We start from the raw sequence: 13,902 nt of genomic DNA, 5'->3' as shown, positions 1-13,902 counted from the left end.
CTCTCATTTTCAAATACAAGTGGTGGTAGCACAAAGAATAAATGATTTGTAGACTTGAACTTCCTAAGTAAAATAAAATTGTAAACTTCCGTGAATGCTTTGAAGTTTCTTCGCAGCTGTTCAGACAGACATCTTATTTTTCCCTTATAAGAATTATAGGAAAATAGATTAAGGTGTTAAGCTTTGATTTTTGTTCTCTTAGTCTTATCTAGATTAATGCTGCTGCTTTATAGCTGTTGAAATGTTATAGTATTTAGATTGAATTCCTATTATTTGCAGAGAACCGGAATGTGTTGGGGTTTTTATACTTCGGTGAAGTGGTTAACATTTGGTCTTTGGTTGTGAACTAATGATGTGCCCAGAACTGCTCTCCATTGAGTTCTGACCTGTTCTATAAAGGGAGAAAGGAGAAATCTTCCGTTTTACATCTATTGTCTATTTTATCCCGCTATAATAAACATCATAGCTTAAGTGAGATACTTGATTATTTTCTGCATGTTACAAATGAATGTGTAGGTGCCTGTAGTTCTATGTTTAATGCATTCAATATATATGCATTTATAAAAATCTAGTTTTAATGCACAGGAGTCTAGACTTCTGCCAAATTCCATGTATTGAGTGTTTGCTATGTGAAGTGTGATTTCTTTGCTTGAAGCTTATTTTCTTGAAATGTAAACAGAATGAAGTACAAAACTAAAAAGTGTAATTAGCACGTGTTAAAAGATTAGATTTAAAATAACACTGAAATACATTCTTAGTTGTTTGTTGGGATTGCTGTGTTATTTTGTGTTGTTTAGTAGAAGTCAAGTTCAGTTGCAATACAGTAAAAAATACAATCCTTCTGTGCAAAACTAGTTTAAACAATATGTGGCAATTAATAATTTTTTATAATTTGCTTTAAATAATAAGTTCCTTAGTGTTAATTTAGTTTGCAGATTTAAGGAAAAAGATACAAGAATAAAATCATTTTTGTTGGTTTTAATTTGTTATCCTTTGCTGCCCTCTTCAGCTCAAATGATGTACAACTTTGGAGCCAGGTAAGTGGAGACGGTAATGCTGTAAATAAAATCAAGTTCCATGCATGTTTATGATGAACTAATGTAAATTTGAATTCTGAGTCTGGTAATTGGAGATTGTGAGCAAGACACTTGTCACTGGCAGATTGTACAACTGTATGAAATAGAGATTTAATATTTGCCAAGAGCAGTTGTGGAAAATCAAATGTGTAGCTTACCTCTGATTTGTAGGTGAATGCTGTTACAACTAAAAGTAGTATATAGTGATAGCTTCTGAAACAAAGCTGGCCATGGTTGACTTAACTGACATCTATAAAAATCCTTTTCCTGCCTTGAAACTTTCTTCCCCACACCAATGCTAATAAAACAATAAGGTATTATTAGCATTTATGCTATTAGCTAATATGCTATTAGCATTATTAGCATTTTACGTTTCTGTCATTTTACTTAAAGTATTGAAAGCAAACACAGGTAAAGGAAGTCACTCAAAGTCAAACGAAAATATATTGATCATGCCCTCCCTGGTATGGGCTATGTTAGAAAGATGCTCCTCAATATAACTTGGTTAATAAGTATTGCTGGGACTTAGAAGAGTGGAGGTGTTGGCAGATACTGACTAGTTTATGATTACCAAATTTAGGAAGAGAAACACTGCTTTCAATGTTTTTCTTAGTTACTGTACCTGCTGACCAATATAAGTCCGTGCTTGGCTTGCAGTGTATTTCAGATTTTGCGAAGAAATCATATAATGAAATGGAAGTAGAAATTTGGGAAGTTGCTGTTTAATGGTTTATATAAATCAGCTATAGCTGTGAGGTGCAGGGTTTTTTTTTAATTTTCCTATCATTTTCTGTCAGAGGATGGCCAGAGAATGCTTTTGTCTGCATTTATTCTTCCTTCTTGTGTGTGGAGAGGGAGGGTGAAGGGAGGAAAAAGGGGATCTGTTTTATTGCTCCTGTAACAGAATTAAACTTGAAGGATAGTTGGAGGGCTGAAATACTGGTGGTCTGCACATTGTCATGTCTGCAGTTAGTTACGTCATTCTCCACAGTGAAGGAAAGGTACATTTTGCCGTCTTTCTAAAATAAGAAATGCTAACTTGGGGAATTATTAGTTACTTGGCATTAAAAATAATATCATAGATCTGTTTTTTTTCTGCAATCCATTCTTTTCTATATTCTATGGGATTTGATTCAGAGTGAGAATTGTGTTATGACTTTCATAGTTTTTATGATAGTTGGAGGTTCTTCTGTGTATTGGTTCCACATAAGAGAATAAGGGGAAAAGGGCAGGAGAACTTTGTAGTTTAACCATTCACACCACCTGGGTGGTTGAAAGAATGACAAGTGATAGATTACAGTACACTTATAGCATTTCCTGACTTTTATTTATTCATTTTCATTAACAATTAAAAGTGAGGGTTCCTTTTGTTTTGTCAGTATCTAAACACAGCTCTCTGACATTAAGAATGCATCTCCCTCCGAATTCTTTCACATTGCATCCCACGATTGTGACAGATACAATAAAATTCTTGGAAGTAGTTAAAAACTTGGGTTTTAAGTAAAGTTGATATAATTTACTTAAGAACAGTCAAATGGTTTTTTAAAAGGATGTTGTTTAGGTTAAAGTAAAGTATTTGTGGGGAGGGTGGGGGGGGCTGGAGTAAATGCTTCTTTACCTCTGAAGTAAAATCTACATATCTCTTCAATTTGTACAAGGCTAATGGAACATGTGCTAAATTTAGACAAAGTACAAAGAATGCAATTAATTTTTATGGATGTATATTTTGTCATTTAAAACTGCATTTATTTAGGATAACTATACTAGTTATCTTAAATCTAAGAGAGCATGCTAAATCATGTTCCTCTATTTTCCTCATGTATTTTCTTCTTTCAGGATTTAAATAAATAAATAAATAAAGCTTTATGGACCAATTTCAGCCTTTCAGTAAATTGGAACATAATTGTTCACGTCTCCGGGAGTGACATCAGTTAATACTTGCTTTAAGTCGTGTCTTATGATCATTAACTTTCTGTAGAATGATACATAAACATACTAGAGAATCTGTTTTTCTGCCACATCTCAGAATGTATTTCAGTCTGCAGTATATGTTTTTAAGAAAAACCTACTGTTTATGAAAAAAAGGCACAAAGAAAACAAAAAACCCTTCCTTATATATATTTTTTTGCAGAATTACTATGATGTGGTAAAGAGTAATACTTAGCAGAGAGATGCTTTATTATTTTGAGAATTGAATTTCAGGTACTATTTGTCCTTGCTTGCTTCTTTTGGCTGCAATGTACGATTATTCTGTCTTACTAGATAACAGAACTGTTGTACAAGGATGAACGATATTGCCTGACGCCTCCAGGACCAACTGGTAGAGTTTCAATTTCTGTGATTGTAACTTATCCACAAATCCGTTCTTCTGTGTAATGATGGGTTTGAGGGATTACAACAGTAAACACTGATTGCTTCTTTTTGAAAGTGAAATTTGAAAACATGTTGGGTAAAATCCTGATTCTAATAATCAGAGCATATTTTTGAAATCCATTAGATCTTTTTTAGAATTATAAACAAACTTGCTGATAATTGTTTTGTTTGTCTAAATTTTGTCCAAAATACAGATTCAGAATGAGCACAGTATCAATGCTTTAATACTTTGAAAGAAAATATATGCATTTTTTCCATCTAGTTTTACCTTTAGTGGCTTTTACAAATTTATGAAGCGCAATGGTACTTAATATCCCAAATCTTCTACTTAGAAGTAAATATACTTTTTTCCATATAATCTGGATTTAAAAAAAAAAAAAATCCTCCTGCTAGGGGAGGTTTACAGGGAGGGAAAGCTGGCCTTTTGAGAAGACAATAATAATAGTGTTCTGATTCTCAAGTACAGGACTCGGTATATTTTTCACTTGTATAGATAAGAATCTCAGCACTACTCGCTAAAAATCTGTTAATTTTCATTGGTTAATAGATGTCCCCTTCAGTATTAGTTATGGTTAAAATATCTTGTATACCTTCATATCAATATTACAATACTTAATGTAGCTTGGTGATGGAATGTAATGGGTAAAATGTACATACTGAATATGCAAAGTGGTAGAAATCAGATTTTTCTTTTGAGCAGTGACAAAATATTTGTGGCAACTATTTGGGGTAGTGGGCAGGAAAGGGGGGGAAGGCCTTGGGCAGCACCACTTCTGTCACACAGTAGTGGAAAAAATAGATTGAAGTAAGATTCTGTACTGAAAAGCTGTCACTGGGTCTGAAAATAATTAATATTCCTTTCACTCACCAGTTAGATATGTGCTCCCAAACCACATAATCTCTATGCCTCAGTGATCATTGTTGCCATTTCAGAGCCTCTCATCAGGGTGACATCTCACACCAAAATGATTTCTTATAAATTAATCTTGATAACATGACAGTCTCGGTAATTTTAGTGGAATGCTTTCTCTTGTTTTTTTCCACAGAAGCTGTTGGCTATTTTCTTTATCACTTGATTGACAGCATGAGTGACTCAGAGGTACAGGCCAAGGAGGAGCGTTTGAGACAATACTTCCATCAGCTGAAGAAGATGGTACCATTTCATTTTTTGCTACATAATGCCTGTCCTGCCTGACATGTATCTATTAGATTTGAAATTGCTGCTTTTAAGTACAACCAGACCACTTCTCAATGACATGCAAGAGCTGGAGACTTGAATTACGTCTAAGATAATTTCTGTTAGACAAATTTCATTTTGGTTGTGTTTCAAAACTCATATAATTTTTTCCCCACCTCTTGGTACAGAATATAGTTATCCCTGCAACCTACTGCAGCGGCATTTGCAGACTGCTGGACTCCTCTCAAGTTCCTGAATTAATTAAGGTCTGTGGCTCTGTGGCAATTGCTTTAAAACTAAAAAAGCGGGGAATGTGTACTCTGTGCATATATATTCTCCTTTGCAAAATCAGTGTGCTTATGCAGTGATTTAAATGTAAGCCTTTTAGCCTTTCCATGATTTTTCAGTAACTGTTGAACTTATTTTCATTCTTGTGTATGAAATTGTTAGGGGGATGCATTTAATGTGTTTTTCAAGTCAATGTAATAATTCTGCAAAATGCAGATTTAATTTGTAATTATGTATCTACAACATTTTTAGCATGATATGATCACTTATAGGTTGAACTTCTTGTTTGGAATTAGTGGTCTATTTGCTGTCTTACTGCTTTTTAGGATGTAAGATTACTATCTCCTAAAAAATCCCTGTCTACAGAAGACATTCCAGATGTAAGTAAATCCACCAATGGCTATGCTTGTTCTTACAAGAATAATAATGTTTGGATATGGGTTTTGGATGAACTGTAATCGCTAGCTATCAGGTCATGGAAGTATATTAACGTTATTGAAATATACCACTTGAGGTTCCGAAGTTACTTTCCAGAGTAGGAATAAAGGCTGTCCAGATTTTCACATAGACCCAATGCTTGACCTTGGAGTTGGCTGAAGTTTCATGCCTCAGTTTCCCTGTCTACTATATACACTTTTTTTGATGGTTCTAGTTAGTTAACAGAGATGTTGTGAAGCTTAATTCATGCTTGTAAATTACAGTGATCCACTTGAGTGGCAGGAACCACATAAATCCATACTGCATGTAATGGTGCAGTGTCAAGTTTTTACATCTCTGATCTGAACAGAATAGAGATGGGAAAAGAAACAGGCTTATGTTCCCACTTCCCCGAGCACTAATAAGAGTATGAAGGAAGTAGTAGTGTTGACCTTTGTAGATATGCTACTTGATGTTCCTTTTTAAAAAAAAATAGTCTGACTCAAATGTTTAATTAGTATGTACTCCTTAAACAGATAAAAGCATCTTAAATGATTAGAAATTTTCACATGCTATAGAAGAAGAGGATTATTTTGTCTGTCTTTCATTAAAGTGATCCGACAAGTTGTTCAGGGAAGGGTGTTTTTGAAATTGACATTTTTTTCTGTTACCTTCATTTAGAGTGCTAAATCTGACGTGTCTGCTTTGGAGAAGAAACTAGAAAAGCGAAAAGCTGAAAACCAGCCTATTACAGATGTCTTGAAACAACTCATATATGCTCTTTGTGAAGAAGAGGTATCTTAAGCAATGCAGAGATAATTGGAAACACATAGCTATATTTTTAAAGGGACGTAAATGACTCTATTATGGAAAGACAATGGTTAAGCAAAGACAAGTGCAGTACTTGAGGTTTCATGGTTTGATGCTTATAAATCAAACATAAGTGCAAAAAGCAATTAAATCAAAAGGTTAACTAATTTCAGCAACACCTTGAATGGCATGTTTTGGGGTTGCTGAAGTTTGTTTACAATAATCTGCAAAGTGAATGATAGTAACAGCTGTGATAGGTTTATCATACATGCCAAATGTCCTTTCAAGCCATGGCTCCGGTCTCTTATATCTAGATTGTCAAGCAACTGATACATGCACTAGTCATTTGCAATTCAAATATTACTAGGTTGTTAATGCAGGGATTGAAATTCCATTTTCCTGCAGGAGGAAAGCTCTTCTGAGATAAAGGGTCTCTTGCCTTCATTCGGCAGGCGTCCAGCTGTAGTTTACATTCATTTAGCGTGTGTCTGTAATTTGTGAGGTATCACCACACTTTTATTTAGTTTCCTCTTCTGTATGATCCTGCCTATAAAGCTGCGTATGTAGGAACAGTAGCAGTTGTGCAGATGATAGCACAATATTCACTTCTAAGAATGTAGTTTAGAAAGAGTGATTCTCAGCTGTCTGTCTCCACAATTTTGCATATGAACTAAGACTAGAAGCAAATACCATTGTAAATTCAAAATGGCCAAACGTATGAATAGAGATGTGTATAAAAAAAAGAAAAATTCTATGACATTGTTAAGTTAGAATCTTATCCTTTAGGAAATGGTTTTGTTTTATTTTGGCAGTACACTAGGTGAAAATTTGTTATGAATTCCAAATAAATGAGAGCTATTTTAGAAGTTGGATACATTTACAGTGTCTGTGTGGATTAAAAATAAAGTTTCAGGAAATGTAAACTTCAAGCAAGAAAGTTAGTTTGAAATATGCTCTGAAGTTAACCTATAGGGTAGGGTGTTTTAGATACTGATTTCTGCAAAATTATCTTTATTTTTAAAATTTTCTAAACCATTTCAGCTCTGCGTTTTAAAATGTGTTCTGCTACTACTAAAAGTACTAGAGCAGTCGCATAACTGCATGCTGAACATATAAGATTCATAATGTCATATTGACTTTTCCTCTAGTTCACATCTTTGCTTTGTTCCTTTTTTAGAATATGCAAAAAGCCCTTGAAGTGAAAGCCAAATACGAACCGGACATGGTTGTCGGTGGCTATGCAGCCTTAATAAATTTGTGCTGTCGACACGATAATGTAGAAGAGGCAATGAACCTGAAAGAAAAAGTGTAAGTACACCGGCACTGAAACATGTCACAGAGATTTATGCTGATACACAGACCTTGTTGAATTAAGTAGGTTGAATATTAACCCCCTCATCCATTTTTAATTAGTTTTCCCCACCAATGTATGTGCATTTAAAACAGGGCTGTGGGTTTTTTAACAAAAATTATATTTTCGGTGATTGAACATCAGAAACAGCTACTTTGTATGGATGATAGTTTTCTTCTTTTTTAATGAAAACAAAAATAAAGCAAGTTTCTGTATAGGATCTGTTTTGTTTTTGTTTTAAGCACACATAGCATCTAAATTGAAGTTTGGCTTGAATTAAGAAGGAAGAAAAGAAGTATTGTGTATTAGAATAACATCTAGAATGCGTTTTTAGAATATGCTGTACCTATAATATTTTTAGAATAGCTTTTGAGTGGCATTGTATTTTAAGATTGACAATAAACATTCTACTTCAAATTTTTCCTTTCAGAACCTTATGTATTGGCTATGATAACTAGTTCCCAGCTAAAACATGCTGTGACTGACTTAACTAGGAGCAGATTCTTACAGATAGTCCTTTCCCATTTGCTCTTGAAAGCTTCCCTTCAGTCTGATGCTATGGGGAACAAAACAAGTTGTGTTACTTTCACAGTTTGACACGTACTTACAAAGTATTTGCTTTGGTTTTACAGTACTTTAAGAGGCAGGTGCTCAACACACCTTGCTTATGTTTGAAACTGTGAAATAATTGAGCTGTGAATATCAAGGAATTCACCACTCAGCGTACACTATTGTATTGATTTTAGGCATACTAGCACTTGTGCAGAATTCCCATAGTAAGATTGTAGGAAGTAAAAGCAAGTCTACTGAAGCTTCAGTGCAGTAGCATGTTTTTACTCATCTGCCCTGACTGTAGCATTAAACTGCTGAGGGGCAGCTTTTTGAATTGGTGTGAAAAGAAACAACAAAAGAGGAATTCATTTAATAAGTTCCAGGAGAGAGAAAATAAATACGTAGCAGTAACTTTAAAATAGTAGATTTTCATGTGTTGATCAAGGTTGAATAGGTTCATATTCTTATTGGAGAGAGTATATGAGGACTGTATTTTTCTTTGCAGACTTCTGCAAAAACTATCAAATAATGAAACCATTTGTCTCTTTAAAACATCTCTTTAAAATTTGGGGTTTTGTTGGTGGAAAACTGTAGAAAATAGTTTCTCATCTTTGGAGGTACATCAGATTTTTCCTTTAACGCTTGAAACTTTTAGCTCTCAGTGCTTTTCTTTTGTTGCGCAGTGTTTAAAAATCATAAAGCTTTATTCGTAAAATCTAAACTTCTACTGATGCAGTTTAAGAACTGTATGTTCTTAATTTCTAGATTCCCTAAGAGCTCACCTGTTGCTCTTGATGCTGGAAAGTACGTAGCACTGGTAGAAGTCTTAGCAAAGCACGGTAGACTAGAAGGTAATCCTTTTTGCTTTTATTCTGTATTTCTGCTATATAATAAAGGTATCTTGCTTCAGGAATAAAAACGTGAGTTGATATTAATGGTATATCATGTCCTGAAAAGTGCTTGAACATTTTGCATACAAATTTGCATGTGAATTCAACCAGAGATGCTTGGACAGTGCAGGCCATTAGTTTTAATGGATTGGCAAGCTTGTCATTTACATTTGCACAGCTCAGTGCTTTTTGCATTTCTGCAGCTAGTTTTTATTAGCATTGCTGTTTGGATTGAGTTTGAAGATCATGACTTATGGCACAAATTGCGTATGTGCCTAGACTAATGGCTTTGTTTTTGCTTAAGAAGGTCTGAAGGCTGAACATAAAACCTATAAACATAACCTTCTCGTAAGAGCCAAGTACTGCAAAAAAATCATTTAACTTTTTATAAAGTATATATTTTTTTCTGTTACTATTCTTACATGTGTTTGTTGTTGCTTTTTAGAGTCTATCTGTCAAACGGCCTGGAAATTTTGGCTTTTAATGAGTGTTCTGCCAGCTGCCTATTCTCGATTTCTAGATGTTTGCATTAAGCTGTTAGCTCTTTAATTTCAGTAATTTAGTCTAATATCATTCTATAATTTACACGATTTGGTTGATCTTTAAAAGAACCCTAGACTATCGTCAACTTTAAAGCATGATTTGGTTTTATTGAGTTCTTTGATTTTGTAGAAGATCTAGCACAATAAAAACACAATCCAAGCTTATAAAGCCATAACATTTTGAATCCAAAATGCTATGTAGCTATATTAAAAATTGAATAATACTTTTTCTTGTAAGATCCTTCTCTGAAATTTGCCTTAAGCTTAATGTTAGAAAAATAATAAACAAAGCTGATGTTTTCCATATAATAACAAATCAGATCATGGCTACCTCTACATTAAAGCAGTTTGAAAAGATTAGCTTGCTTTTAAGAGCATAAGTGTCCCTCAGAAAATAAAGCAATTCATAAATGTAGCCAAATGTAAAGTGGTCAAAACATTCTCTCTATGCAATAATTAAGAACATTATAAAAATGCACTTATTCCATATACCAAAATGTTTGTTTCTGCCTTACTAATGAAGCTTAATGAACCTAATGTTTTAACATGCAGTCTGTTAGAAAGCTTTCATTGGCTCTCCTTGGCTAATTAGTATCGACACAGCAAACAGGCCCTATCGGTATCAGACCATTAGTCTGGCTGTATATACAGTGTAAACATATCTTTATTATCTGGCCTCGTGACAAGCCATCTGCTGAAGAAACAATGGAGTGATTTAGCAGATGTTAGCATTGAACGATAAAAGCATCCATTTAGTAGAATCTTGCAGCTATAGGGCAGACTATACAGGGTTATGTGGTGCAGAGTGGGCACACAGTTCCTATCTATAATTTGTAGTCAAAGTTGCAGCAAAATGATAAAACCATGCTATTGTGGATTTATAATTGTAGTCTCGTTTAGAAATGCAAGTAGTAATTAACTTGAAATCGGCATTATACGCCAGAATTTACATTCCTGCTGGGTTTGAAATGCTGTTTTAATAGCAGTTTGTTTTCCCTACATGAAATTACCTAAGGGTCTTTTGTGTTGTTTCATTGTAGATGCTATTAACGTTCTAACAGAGATGAAAGAGAAGGACGTTCCGATCTCGGATAGAACGGTTGCATCTTTTTTCCGCCTTCTTAATGCCGCTGCCATCCGAGGTGAAGTTGAAACAGTGAATCGGTTACATGAGACCATTGTGAACCTCGGGTTGGCAGAAACTGCTGCCCTTTATTCCCCTCTGATTACAGTTCACCTTGAAAAGTAAGCTGTGTTTGGGCTGTAGATGAATTGAGTAATGATACTTCTGTTAAAATGACCTTTGTACGCTATAAATAGTAGCATTCATGTTGGAAAGTGCTTATGTCTGCAAACATTCACGTGCTTATAATACTTTAAGTTATCCTGGAGTAGTGGCGAATGGTTTCCTAAGTTAGGTAAGTTGGTTTTCATCAGTTGTACATCACGTTGTGATATTGATATGGGAACAACAGCGATGTTCTACAGACATCGGAAGTGAAGTGGCTGCTTATTGAAATATGCTTGCAAGTAAGTTGGTTTGCAAGTCTGTTTCACACGATAGCTATACAGGGTATGATGAGTATACTTAGCTCTTGAGGTTCAGTAGTATGCAATTTCCTATCAAAACCGTTATTTTGCTGCACCATGCAGTACATCCCAGGTGAGTTGAAGAGCCCTTTTTAGGCATGGAAATATTTTAAATTCACATAATTTGTGAATATCAGATAATTTCATTTTGTTGCCTGTGGGCTGATGAATTTAAAATTCAAGTACTGTCTGGTTTGTCTGCTGTGATTTTTTCCATATATACTTTTAATACCATTTAATGCAGAAAAGGAAGTTCATGCACTTGTTCTGGCAGGAAGTATCTGTAATTCCATGTGTCGTGTTCCTATGCTTAACTTTTTCATTGAGGTGCGGGATATTTGAGTTAATGTATATATGAACTATATGACAAGTGCTTACTGAAATTGAGCTAAGAATCACTTTTAACTTCCCCTACTGTATGCACAATCCTTTTTTTCTTAGTATGTCATTTATGTTGTCATTCAACTTTAATATCTTCCAAGTGCAGCGACTGATAAGCTTCTTGCAGTTTGTTTCATGTGTATCAAATGTTATTGATTTAATATGAAATATAGTAATAATATACCTGTGAAATAAGTGAATATTTCATGGTATTGTGCATGTAAGTCAGCTTCAAAGATGCAGATTAACATTTTGTTAATATGGAGAGCTTTTTAGTCCTTGTAAGTATTCTGGGCAGGCAAAAATGTGTAGTATTTTCTGCATTCAAAATTCTCATCAAAAAAGTGTAATTCCTGGTGGATGCACATGTATTTCTTTCTGAAAATAGCATTTTAGTGGATTGATCAACAGAAGTATGCAGGATACAGTCAGCAACACTGCCTTGATTATATCACAAGACGAGGCAGATGCTAGTGAAAGTAATTTAACTGCAGTCATATGTAACTAATGTGTTGGAAAAATATCTGATATGCTTTATAGTGAACAGTAAGTGTGGTTGCATTTTACATAATTGCTTTATGTACATTGACGTATAGAGTTGTACATGGTAGTACTAGGTTCTCTTCACTTGAGGAAGTGTATGGTGATGCGATGTGATCGTGTGTAGATGAAAGGGGAGACAGTAAAGATGCTGTTTTAGCTTGCTTCCACATTCTTTCGGATTATAAATGATTTGCAAAACCTCAAAAATAAGTTTTGACTTTTTTGTATCTTTTCCTTGTTTGTTTTTTATTATTTTTAACGAAGAGATTTGAGACTAGACTTTCAAAGAAGAAAATAATTTCCAACTGTAGGTCTGCAAAGTCATTGGTACTTAAGCTGTATAACTCTTAACGTACATCGTATATAATGGTAGATACAGTAGAAAGAAAGCTCATCTTCTCTTTGCCTTCTTAGAAGTGGAGAGACAAAACAGAAGTTTTTTTTCTACGTAGATGCCTTGTAAAGAATAATTGCATTTTACTGATTTTTGTGTTGAAAAATTCATAGGAATTCCAAAGTTCTGAGTGACTGAAATAAGCATTAGTCATTTCTTTTAGCAATAGTGCTTCCTATTTGCCATCCTACAGTTCAAGTATCATACTGAAATGTTGTCATTTAGCTGCAGGTTGTCAGCATGCCTCTGAAATTAGCTGTGGAACGTTTTTTCATGTTGCACAGCACTGGTTGGACTAGTGTTTTGTGTTCATAATTTAATTCAAACTTTTTAATTGCTTGTAAAGAAATTTGTGACTTCCTTTTGAAGATTTCGACAATTGTAGGATTAAATATTTTCACGTGCCCCTCTTCTCTGTACATAGCCATGAATTTTCTGAAGTCCTTGTCGCGTTGTAGCGCATGTTAAAAGCGAGCATTTGCAGCAGAGCACAGAAAAGAAAAAAAAATGTTGATTATTGTCTGCTCCTGTGCTATACAGTACTTTGCCAACACTTGTTTCCCAGGGAATAAATAAACAGATGCAATAATTACTAGTAATTTTTTTCTTCTGTGAAAGATGCACAAGCCAACTTTGACGCAACCAAAAATAGGAGTATTTAAACTCATGAAAAACTTGACGCGGTTCCTGTCTTAATATAATTTTGTTAGTGCTCCCTTCTGTAAACTATTACCGCTGGGAAAAGAAACAGAACATCTTGAGGTATTAAACTTTTGCATATTATAGACTGGATCAACAAAATATTCTGTGGTTTTAAGTCACTAAACACAACTGGTTAGTAGCTGTATTTTTAAAGATCAAAAGACTATAGCTGTGTTGTGTATGATCAGTGTATTGTAATACAGCACTGCCTGTTAAAGCATTGTGTGCTGGTTTGTGATTAGTTTCATATAAAGTCATGTTTATCTGATTTCTTATGTAGCACTTAGCCTTGACAATTTTTTCTTTTGTTTTCACAGAGTTAAATTCACCTGTGATTTTGCTTGAGAAAATTCTCTAGCACATATAAGTTAATTTACTTCTAAATTTGCTTTTAAAATAGACATTTTCTAAAATTAGGTAGTATTTTTAGGGAAAAGCCGTCTCTGGTAGGGACGGTTTCTCTAATTTGTAGCAGCTTTATTTCAAATATTTGCATTAAAACTCTTTATGTCTTGCAATGAAATTAAGGATGTTTGGCTCTCTTACTCCATTATTGCAATTAGGAATTTAGCATCATCAGTGCCAAAGGACAAAAGTGTCTCATTTGCCCTATGGGGACAGGGCAGTGATAAGATGATTTTTCGTCAAGGATCATTGGGTCGTAATTAAGTTACATTCATGGCTATTGCTTTTTGAAGGATGATTGGTAAATGACAGGCTTCATGTGCTTGGTGCGGACAGTGTTCACTAGGGTTTTTTCTCCCTCTGTCAGAAAATCCTGTTGAGTCTGATAATGTAAATGTGGCATTTTATTCT

General features: G+C 34.4%; 1 protein-coding gene across 3 annotated transcripts in view; it reads left to right on the top strand.

Annotated features, from left to right (window-relative positions):
• Window positions 1-13,902, top strand: part of LRPPRC (leucine rich pentatricopeptide repeat containing) — a 90,692-nt gene that overhangs the window by 31,310 nt on the left and 45,480 nt on the right. For all 3 annotated transcript variants that reach the window (XM_021390609.1, XM_021390611.1, XM_021390612.1), the window contains exons 15-23: window positions 1,010-1,037; window positions 3,339-3,396; window positions 4,496-4,602; window positions 4,815-4,892; window positions 5,241-5,294; window positions 6,013-6,126; window positions 7,319-7,449; window positions 8,810-8,895; window positions 10,517-10,721. In XM_021390609.1, the coding sequence (XP_021246284.1) occupies window positions 1,010-1,037; window positions 3,339-3,396; window positions 4,496-4,602; window positions 4,815-4,892; window positions 5,241-5,294; window positions 6,013-6,126; window positions 7,319-7,449; window positions 8,810-8,895; window positions 10,517-10,721 (861 nt within the window). The remainder of the gene's footprint in view (window positions 1-1,009; window positions 1,038-3,338; window positions 3,397-4,495; window positions 4,603-4,814; window positions 4,893-5,240; window positions 5,295-6,012; window positions 6,127-7,318; window positions 7,450-8,809; window positions 8,896-10,516; window positions 10,722-13,902) is intronic.

This window comes from Numida meleagris, chromosome 3 (assembly GCF_002078875.1).
Source record: "Numida meleagris isolate 19003 breed g44 Domestic line chromosome 3, NumMel1.0, whole genome shotgun sequence".
Taxonomy (NCBI): Eukaryota; Metazoa; Chordata; class Aves; order Galliformes; family Numididae; genus Numida; species Numida meleagris.
The sequence above is the reverse complement of the archived record's forward strand: the minus strand, read 5'-3'. Positions and strand labels throughout refer to the sequence as shown.